This window comes from Plectropomus leopardus, chromosome 22 (genome assembly GCF_008729295.1).
Source record: "Plectropomus leopardus isolate mb chromosome 22, YSFRI_Pleo_2.0, whole genome shotgun sequence".
Taxonomy (NCBI): Eukaryota; Metazoa; Chordata; class Actinopteri; order Perciformes; family Serranidae; genus Plectropomus; species Plectropomus leopardus.
The window spans coordinates 592,945-602,944 of NC_056484.1; the positions used below are offsets into that span (position 1 = coordinate 592,945).

The window sequence follows — 10,000 nt, forward strand, 5'->3', positions numbered from 1 at the left end:
AGAGGAGGAGGAGGAGGAGGAGGAGAGAGAGGAGGAGGAGTGAGGAGTGAGGAGAGAGAGGAGGAGGAGTGAGGAGTGAGAGGAGGAGGAGGAGGAGGAGGAGGAGGAGGAGAGGGTGTGTTATTCTGTCCTAACTGACTGTCATTGTCACAAATATTTGTATAAATAAAACTTAAAGAGAAAAAAAAGTCGTGGTACCCGCAGCTGCTCGGCGGCGTCGTGGTTGGCGTAGATCCTCTGAGCCATGCCCCTGTTCTCCATGGCGATCCGCTCCAGGAAGTCGTAGTCCACGTCGAAGCCGATGCCGAGCGAGAAGAGAGAGAACTCCTCCCTCATCACTCGCTTCACGTTCTTCTGGATGGTGCTCAGCTTAATCTCTCCTGCGGGACAATCACCTCCGCTCAAAATCAGTGACTCGACTCAACGCGTCCGGTGTCACCTCACCTCCTAAAATCTGAGAAATGCACTAAAATACTAGAAATAACTTAAAATCTTAGAATTAACCTAAAATCCTTGAAACATCCTAAAATCCTAAAAAATCTTAAAATCTTAGAATTTACTAATAATGTTAGAAATGAAAAAAAAACTTAGAAATGAAAAAAAAATCTTAGAAATATTCTTAAATCCTAAAAATGCCCTAAAATCTTACAAACGTCCTAAAATCTCAGAAGCATGTATGGGCCGCTGTGACTTTTATCTCGATGTTTATTTCTTCCTCAGGGCGATGAGCTGCTAAACCTGGGGGCGGAGTTTAATTTGGTCGTCGGGGACGACAGAGAATCTGTTGACAGAGGCGGTCTTACCCACAGTGGGGTCTCCGTCAGACACCAGGATGATCATGGAGACGGAGCGAGGGTCGATCAGCCCCTGATTGGACGCCCTCACCAGCATCTGCACCGCTCTCATCAGAGCCTCGTTGATGTTGGTGCCTGGGGTCAAAGGTCAGGAAAAAACAGCCATAACTGGTCTCCGGTTATAAGATCAATAACAAAAGGCTTTACTTCAGTGGTATTCAACTTATGGCCCATGGGCCAAATCTGGCCTCTGAAAGGGTGCCAGGTGGCCTCCGGTCATTTCCTAATTCACAGTAAAACAGTGATTAGTCTCCATACGGTGCCAGAGAGCATAAAACTGCATCAAAATAGAGCCTGCTGATCAAAACAAAATCACAGAAAAGTGCTAAAATCCTAAAAATATCCTAAAATACGAGAAAAATCCTATAATTCGAGAAATGTCCTAAAATCCTGGAAATGTCCAAAAATTCCGTGCAGAATCCTAAAATCAGAAAATGACTTAAATTCCCAGAAATGTTTTAAAATCTAAGAAATGTCCAAAAATCTTAAAGTGTCCTAAAGTCCTAAAAATGTCCGAAATTCCTATAAATGTCCTGAAATCCTAGAAGTGTCCTAAAAGCCTAGAATTGTCCCTAAAATCCTGGACATTTCTCAAAATCCTGAAATTCCTAGCAATATCCTAAACTCCAAAATCCTAGAAACCTGCTCTGCTGTCAAAAAGTGGCCCCCGGGGAAAGCGAATCTCGCCGCTCTTCTTGATGAAAACGCTGCGTCGTACCTCCGTTGGGTTTGATGTTCTGGATGTATTTCTTGGCGTCGCCGATCTGGATGGACGAGGCGGGGACCAGCTCCTCGCTCCAGCAGCGCACGTTGTGGTTGAAGTCGATGATGCTGAAGTGGTCGTCGATAGTGAGGTCGTCCAAAATGGCCTGCATCGCCTCCACCGTCTGCGGGAGGAGTTTAATGTTAGTTTAATGCATTCTGCAGAGCGGCCACACGGGGGCGGCGTTTCACAGAGCGAGCGGTGGAGGGCGAACGGGGCGATGTTGGAGGGGTCAAAGTGCGCAAAACTTGATTTAAACCACGACTGACCTGCTTCATCTTGACTCCCCACATGGATCCGCTGACGTCGATGACGAACACGATGTTTTTAGGAAGAGGCGAGAGGTTGGAGGGAGCGAAGAACTGCACAAAGTGGCCGTCTGACACCTGGAGGAAACGGCGCCGGCTCAAACCATCATCTCCAAACCGCTTACAGTCGTATTCAGGGTTCATGCACATTTTTACCAATAACTTTCCAGGACTTTTCCAGGAATTTGAGGCAAATTTTAAAGACCAAACATGCTGATGCTCCTTATCGGTTTCTTTTTAATTTCTTTATATTAGCTTTTTAAAATATGTATTATTAAAAATAACAATAAATCCAGGGCAGGATTAGAACTGAATATTGTAACTGTATATAAAATGGGAAAAAATGTTTGTTTTTTTTATTTAAACATTTTTGGGGATTTCTAAAGGAAGAAAGAAACTGACTTTTTTTCTTTCCAGAAACTGTTATTTTCACCGCTGATTTTTAAAAAAATATGGCACATTTTCTTAAAATAAAAAAGAAAACATTTATCACCACCAGAAACTGTAAAACCGAAAATCATCGTTGGATTTTATTTGAACACATCATGTATTATTATACAGGTTTTTGGAATAAAATTTCATACCTTTCCAAAACTTTCCAGGTATATTTAGTTTTACAAAACTTTTCCAGGTTTTTCATGATGTGCGAACCCTGAATAATTATTGAAAAAGTTGCCCAGTGAGGCTTTAAACAGTATTTTATTTTTGAGTGTGTGTGTGTGTGTGTGTGTGTGTGTGTGTGTGTGTGTGTGTGTGTGATACCTGGAGCTCCCCGGCGTTGCTGTCTCGGTTCACATCATATCTGACGGTGAAGACGCCGTCGATGGCGCTGCCCGTGCAGTTGTCACACTTCCTCTGCTGCTGGAGGTTCGGCTTGAAGACAATATGAGCCTGGAGACACACGAGACACGACGAGTGAGACACTCAGATCCTGCCGACACACGCTGAAGACGTTATTATCACCTCTTTCTGTTTGTTGTTACATCGTCAAATTAAAGCTAAAGGCGATAAAACGACAACGATATCAATCGCGATTGGAGCGGACATGTCCAACAGCCCGCTCCAACTGGACTAGTTTTACAAACTGTCTCGTTCCTGTCAGGTTTTCCACAAAACACCTGTTTTTGCGCGTGACCAGTACGCACCGAGGTGGCTATTAATGGCGCCCGTCCCACTGATTCATCACGTGTATCTGTAAGTCAGGCTTCACCAACTGGCGGACCGCGGTCCGGATCCGGACCAAAATTTGTCCTACGCGGACCCGTGGCCAAGTTGTAATAAAATGTAAGAATGAGAACAATATTTTTTGAGGAGTAGCGCTGGGGAATTAATCGAAAAATAACGTAAAGATCTGGTTCTGTGCGTGTTTTCAGGTCTCACTTTGTCTTTGGAAGACGTGACTTTGATCTGCCCTCCAAACTGCTCCCCGAGGGTGTCCGGCGTCTGCACCATGGAGATCCCCTTCGGCTCAAAGATGTACACGTCCACCTGAGGAGACACCGGGTCAGAGACGACTGCAGGGACACACACACACACACACACACACACACACACACACACACACACACACACACTTGTGACGACCTTCTCACCTGGAACTGTGGCACGAGCCTGCCGGGCTGCAGGTACAGCGAGTGCTCGTAGAAGCCCAGCCTCCGCTGCATCATCTCCTGGTAGTGGAGCTCAAACTCGATGTTGCTGCCGGGAGGGACGTGGACTTCTGTCTTAAATGTCTCCAAGTCCTGTGAGTTCGCCCTGTGACACAGAGACGTTTCAGTCTGTGTGAAGCTGTCACACACATGAGGTGTTAAAGTGCATAAAACAGCATCAAAACAGAGCTTGGTAATCAAAAAAAAAAGAGCCAGAGGAGGATCCCCCACATCCCCCAACAGAGGTCCTAGCTAAGACCCTAATGTCCTAAAATCCTAAAACTGTCCAAAGTTCCTAGAAATATGCTAAAACCCTAGAAAGAGCCTTAAATCCTAGAAATTTCTTGAAATCTGAGAAACGACTAAAATCCTAAAAATGTCCTAAAATTCTAGAACCTTCCTAAAAACCCAGAAATGTCCTAAAATCCAGGAAAAGTCCTAAAATCTGAGAAATGTCCTAAAATTCTTGAAAATGTTCTAAAATCCTGGAAACGTCCTAAAATCCTGCAGAGGTTTGAGCTCAGAGAGCTCGCTCCGGTACCTGACGATGCCCGCTGCCTTGCCTCTGGCTCGCGCCTGAGCGTACAGGTTCCTCGCCACCGTCTTCTCCTTCACCGAGCCCACGAAAATGATCCCGTTTACATTCCTGCAGCACGAAAAGTGAAAGGTTAAAACTCTCGAGGACGATCTCTGATCTCGGACGGCTGCGTGGACTGAGCGAATGTGGACTCACATGGTGAAGTTGGTGATGAAGGCTCGTTTGGGGATCTGGACGTTGAAGCCGATGCTCTGAGCTTTGGAGCCCGAGTTGATCACCGAGCTCCTGACGGTGGTGTGAGCGAAACGCGACGTGATGCGGCTCTCCACCTTGTAGCTCCTGACGGTGATGTCATCTCCGCGGATCGCCTTGGCAGCAAAACAAAATGTGCTACTCAAAATTAAGCTTTGAAAAATATTTTATGTTATTTTCTGCTTTCATCAGCCCCAATCATAAATATCAGAATATTCACTAATTTTCAGAATTTTTACCCTTTAAATGTCAGTTTTTTTCATGATGCCACTATGGTTTTGGATGAAAAAAACAAAAAAAAACAAAAAGGGAATTATCATCGTGCCACATCGTATCGAATCGTATCGTATCGTATCAAACTGTATCATATGAAATCATACCGTACCATACTGCATGATTGCATTAAATCAAATCGTGCCGTACGGTACTGTATCGTATCAGATCAGACCGTATCAAATCGCACTGTAACCGGTCGTACTGCACTATGTCATATCCTATCAAGTTATACCAATTATGTACCAAACTGCACCCCATCGAATCGTACTGTATCATATCGTATTATATGGTATCAGTGAAACTTCACATTTAATTTCATAAAGTTCTGTAGGTTTCTACAATGGTTGGCCGCACACTACGAGCTCCTAAGTTGCTTCTGTTGGTGGCTGGTTGAAGAAAATATGATGCTGTTTTTTGACTTAATGTCAAATCTTCATAATTAATGCAAACAAGGCTTCAAATAATGAGATAAACATATGTAAAAGTAAAGACTGTGGGCAAAATCCAAAGACTTCAGACCATTCTGAATACTCGGATTTTAACTTCTTAAACACTTTTTTTTTTTTTTTTAATTTGATGAAACTTAACAAAAAAAAAATGCAGCCGACCTCACACAACTGTCTCGCTGATTAAAAGACAGACAAAAAAGGGGGAAGCAGAGCGGGATCAGTGCAGAACAAAGTCAATAACCCGTCAGTCATGAGAATCTCTCCAAACAGCAGAATATTGACCGTCAGATAAGGTTCAACTCTGTCACAGTGGAGAGGGCTCCAACAACAAGCCCAGAGGCATACCTCAAAGTCTTCCTGCTCCTCGCTGGTCAATATCGCTCTCTGAAACACACACACACACACACACACACACACACACATATGAGCTTCACAGCGTCTTAATCTACTCTCTGAGAGGAGATTATAAATCACAAACTGCTTTTTATTAACACACGGGATCACAATCAGGATCAGATCAGCGGGTTTGTTTGAGGATGCCTTGTTCGTTTTTTGTGTAATCAGTGAGATGCACTCCATGGATCGATCGCTTATTGCAACATCGACCATGAAAGCAAAGCAACAATTGGGGCTTTGAGTTTTACAATCAGACACGTATATAAAGAAGAAAAGTCTCACCTTGTGTCTCAGCCGGTGGTCCTGCACGTGTGACTGGTGCCACAAAGAAAAATAAGGACGAAAACCAGATTAAAAACAATAATTAATTAAATCGTATTTATCCTGATTTTTTTTCTACAACAGTTCAAGAAAATATTGCTGGTATTTTTAACATGATTTAACCCACATTTAGACAGACATGACAGATAATTCACAGCCTTATCAGCAGTACAAAATGAAGTTTTTCAGTCATTATTAGCTACTTTTATATTAATATTTCAGGTTTATGTGAGTTGTAATAAACGGGCTAAAACATGAAAAAAAATCTTTAGGCACATACTTTTGACATACAGAAGTACATTTTGTCGGGTTTTTTTCCCCTAAAAATAAGCACGAAAAATAAATAAATGACAAGAAAATGATCCAAAAATACAGAAAATTAAAAAATATGTATAAATATCTGATGTGACATCATTTCAAAAATATAACTATAATAATAATTCAAAATATAGTTTTCTGGAAACTTCCTTTCCTTTTTTTTTCATAATTCTCAGTCTTTACAAAAACTTATTTTCAGGTAATTTTTTGTCACATTTTACTAATTTCTTACAATTTGTGTGACATTTCTAACTAAATTTCTCATTGACTTTTTTTCTCTGTGTTTTTTCAAGAAATCAAAACAATCTGCTCAGTTTTAAAGGGTTAAATATCTTCTGAGAGGCGTCTGAATGCGGCTCAGGGAGACTGATCTCTACCCAGGTTTTAAACGGTTAAATACTTGCCAAAAAAATCATCCTGTTGTACAAAAGTGAGTTTTTAAGTGGGTTTCAAAGGTCAAAGGTCAGGGCAGGAATTCAGATTTTATTTTAAATTTCATGTACACACAAAAAAGCTCTCAAATTATATACAATTTACTTTTTTTTCAATACTTGTTGAGTCTCATTTTGTATTTTAATTTGTGAAAAAATGATTAAAAAAATGTAAAAAATAAAAAAAAAGAAAATCATGTATTAATGTCAGATTAAAATGAGGCTGAACAAGCAACAAAAGATGCAAAAATGTATTCCTATACTTTAAAATATTCAGTTTCAGCTCATAAATCACAGCCAATGTGATCATTTCTTTCAGTTAAAAGTGATATCAGTCTAAATATTCTTTTAATTTTTGATTTTTTAAAATATAAAACTCGTCTCCCGCTCCCCGTTAACCCTCTTGGACTCACCCTCTCCTCCTCCCATTCTCCATCAATGACAAACTCGAAGCAGCGGCCCTGTTGGAGCCCCAGGAGCCCCAGGAGCCCCAGGAGGCCCGGGAGCAGCAGCAGCAGACGCCTCATGTTTCCAGGCCTGTGGGCTCAAACACACATAAAAAAATAAAAGAAGCACACGGAGAGCGCCGCAGACGGTCGTCCTTCTGCAGAGAGCCTGAAAACTGCAGGTTAAACTCCACTGAACTGATCGACTCGCAGCTCCAGTCAATATTTGTTGTTTCATGTGAGCCGGAGGGGAGAAGGAAACTTTGAAACTTGACCTGCGCCGTGGGCCGGACGGTAAATACGACACAGCTGACGCTTTCTCAAACGCAGATTTCACATCGCCCTGATTGTTTTTAGGATCCTGATGGAAACATCAAAAACTGACCGACGTGTTGCACGATAATTGATCATTTTCAAATAATTCTCTTTCTGTTTTAAAACTAATATTAAAACTAACATTTTCTTCATCACCTTTTTCTTTCTTTTCTTTCTTTCTCTCTCTTTGTGGGAAATTTCTTGCCAAGTTGCTCAATGCTTTATTCCATGTTTTTGAGAGCAATCAATCCTTTTTGTTTTTTGAAAATTTTCAGAAAATTGGAGAAAAAATAATAAATAAAAAAATCAAGAAGATAACCAACAAAAATGCAGAAAATTAAAAAATTATAAATTATATAATATATATATATATATATATATATATATATATATAAATATATACACATATCTCCAGTGTACAGGAGAAAGATATAATCCTGCATTTTGGCCACAAGATGCGCCAAACTAAAGTGAACTGCTGCAGCCGGCGCGTCTCCACTCAGTTTAACACCAGCAGCAGATCTGATTGAGTTTTGACTAAATTGTAGATTTTTAGGGAATTAATTGCTTTGAAATTTGTTTTTTTTTACATGGTAACTGAATAACTGAGCTGAAATAAGAGGAAAAGAATATATACAGTCCAGATGTTGTAGAATTTGTTCTTATAAATAAATAAATAAGGATTAAATAAATAAATGAAAAATGAAAAAAAAAAACACCATTATTTAAAAGTATTTTGTTTCGTGATGTCTCCATCATGCTGACGATGGCTTTTTGCAGAAACCTTTTTATTTTGTCAAAGATTCTCATGCAGCAGAGGGGAAAAAAGAAAAAAAGGGGAAAAGGTTACAAGAAAATTACTAAAAGAAATAAACAAAAAAATAAATAAAGAAAAAAAAAAATCAAAAAATAAATAAATATTTGTATATATTTTTTTTTTCTGAAGTATAATTTTAAACATGTCACTATAATGATTAAAAACATATTTTTCTGTATGTCTTCCATGTGTGTGTCTGCTCTCTGGTGGGACAGTTTTAGCTCATCATTGCATTTAAAAAAAAAAAGCCGACACTCCGTAAAGGCAGCAGCAGAGGGGCAAAAACAAAACGGCGCGTCCCTCTCCTCCGGTGGGTGGGCGGGGTCTGCTTCTCCCTCCGTGTCGCCGCTCCGGCAGGTCACTCGGATCTGGACACTCGGAGACTCGGACACGCTGGAGATAATGTCCCATTTATGTTTTTTAAGCGTTTTCCCGGAGAAAAAAGCGCAAAATGCTGCTGCTGCCTTTACTGATGAGCCTCAGCGCGAGCGCACTGGGACAGCTGGGGGACTCCCAGTTCGGAGATGACTTTGACCCGGAGCTCGCAGACTTTGATTTAGACATTGTAAGACATTTAAAAGCTGCTTTTCTTTGTGCTGTTCGTATTTTCGTGTCTGACTCGTTTTCTTTGTGCACGCAGGCGCCGCGCAGAGTCCCGCGGCAGGTGAAAACTTTACTCACGAAGGTAAAGTCACATTTTCTGCAGAAATATGGAGATTTTTTAAGATGTATCTGCTTCTCCTTGAATATCGAGCTTTAGGTGCGTTTTGAGGTCAAATCTACTGTTAATAAAACATAACTGAAACAAAAAGTAAAGATTTTAAATGGTTTAATCAGAGTGTGTGTCCTATTTTAGCCGGATATCTTAGATTTGATCTTTTGGCGCATCAGATAAATCAGAGCTCAGTTCGTGGTGAACTCCCTGGCGTTAAGAAAACGCTTATTCAAAGACAATTTTGTATTTTTTTGATACTGGTCTGAAATGCATGACCCAGTTTGAGTTATCGAGAAGCAGATTTTGTGAACCTAAGCTCGTGCGCTTTGGGCGTGACGCGCAGGAGAGCCGCCAGGCGCGCAGATGTGCCAGAGGATCCGTAATGCTGGATCTGAGCTCATGGGAACTAATTCCTCCGCCTGTGTTTGGTTTCTGTAACTATGGGAGAGTTCAGCTCTCACTGGGATGAGACAACTTGGCTTCACAAAAATATAATCGCGGGATTTTTATAAACACAGCAGCGCTGCGTAAAATCGCGCCAAATTCCAAAACACTAATGTGGAAATCCAGGTGACTTTTGGGTGGAACCCCAGAGCTTTTTTCTAGGATTTTTACGAGGTTTTCGAGATTTTAGGAGATTTTTGTGGTTTTAGAACATTCCTAGGAACTTTTGACATTTTTTAGTATTTTAGGACATTTTTAGGATTTAAGAATGTTTTCAGGATTTTAGTATGTTTCTAGGATATTAGGGAATTTGAGGGATTTCAGGACATTTTCTAGGTTTTTAGGATGTTTCTACATTTTAGGACATTTCAGGGATTTCAGTATGTTTCCAGGATTTTAGGCCATTTCTATAATTTAAGGACATTTCCTAGGGTTTCAGGACATGAATAAGATTTTAGGACTTTTCTCAGACATTTTTAGAATTTGGCGTTTCAATCTTACCTCTGCAGGAGACCAAACCTCACATCCAGGAGCTCTCCATCAAGACCACCATCATCTCCCGTTACGCCTTCACGGCGGTGTACTGCGCCATGCTCAACCGCCACTCCACCGCCGCAGAGGGCGTCTTCCAGTTCCAGGTCCCCGCCGGTGCCTACGTCTCCAACTTCACCATGTAAGAGCCGCACAGGTCACCTGAGCAGAGACAGA

General features: G+C 41.1%; 3 protein-coding genes across 3 annotated transcripts in view; 1 reads left to right on the top strand and 2 right to left on the bottom strand.

Moving 5' to 3' along the window:
• itih2 (inter-alpha-trypsin inhibitor heavy chain 2) overlaps positions 1 to 7,231 on the bottom strand; it is a 14,794-nt gene extending 7,563 nt beyond the window's left edge. Inside the window, exons 1-12 of the mRNA XM_042511159.1 lie at positions 6,969 to 7,231; positions 5,768 to 5,800; positions 5,435 to 5,473; positions 4,308 to 4,480; positions 4,116 to 4,220; positions 3,518 to 3,680; positions 3,306 to 3,413; positions 2,688 to 2,816; positions 1,887 to 2,003; positions 1,573 to 1,741; positions 804 to 929; positions 199 to 380 (exon numbers count right to left, since the gene is read on the bottom strand). Of these exons, the coding sequence (XP_042367093.1) occupies positions 199 to 380; positions 804 to 929; positions 1,573 to 1,741; positions 1,887 to 2,003; positions 2,688 to 2,816; positions 3,306 to 3,413; positions 3,518 to 3,680; positions 4,116 to 4,220; positions 4,308 to 4,480; positions 5,435 to 5,473; positions 5,768 to 5,800; positions 6,969 to 7,082 (1,458 nt within the window). The 5' untranslated portion in view covers positions 7,083 to 7,231. The remainder of the gene's footprint in view (positions 1 to 198; positions 381 to 803; positions 930 to 1,572; positions 1,742 to 1,886; positions 2,004 to 2,687; positions 2,817 to 3,305; positions 3,414 to 3,517; positions 3,681 to 4,115; positions 4,221 to 4,307; positions 4,481 to 5,434; positions 5,474 to 5,767; positions 5,801 to 6,968) is intronic.
• A 1,104-nt stretch (positions 7,232 to 8,335) lies between these two features.
• Positions 8,336 to 10,000, top strand: part of itih5 (inter-alpha-trypsin inhibitor heavy chain 5) — a 15,109-nt gene continuing 13,444 nt past the window's right edge. Inside the window, 3 exon segments of the mRNA XM_042511287.1 lie at positions 8,336 to 8,698; positions 8,774 to 8,818; positions 9,802 to 9,965. Of these exon segments, the coding sequence (XP_042367221.1) occupies positions 8,585 to 8,698; positions 8,774 to 8,818; positions 9,802 to 9,965 (323 nt within the window). The 5' untranslated portion in view covers positions 8,336 to 8,584.
• Positions 9,879 to 10,000, bottom strand: part of tmem110l (transmembrane protein 110, like) — a 46,268-nt gene continuing 46,146 nt past the window's right edge. Inside the window, exon 10 of the mRNA XM_042511289.1 lies at positions 9,879 to 9,985. The gene's annotated coding sequence lies outside the window, so the exon portion shown is untranslated. The remainder of the gene's footprint in view (positions 9,986 to 10,000) is intronic.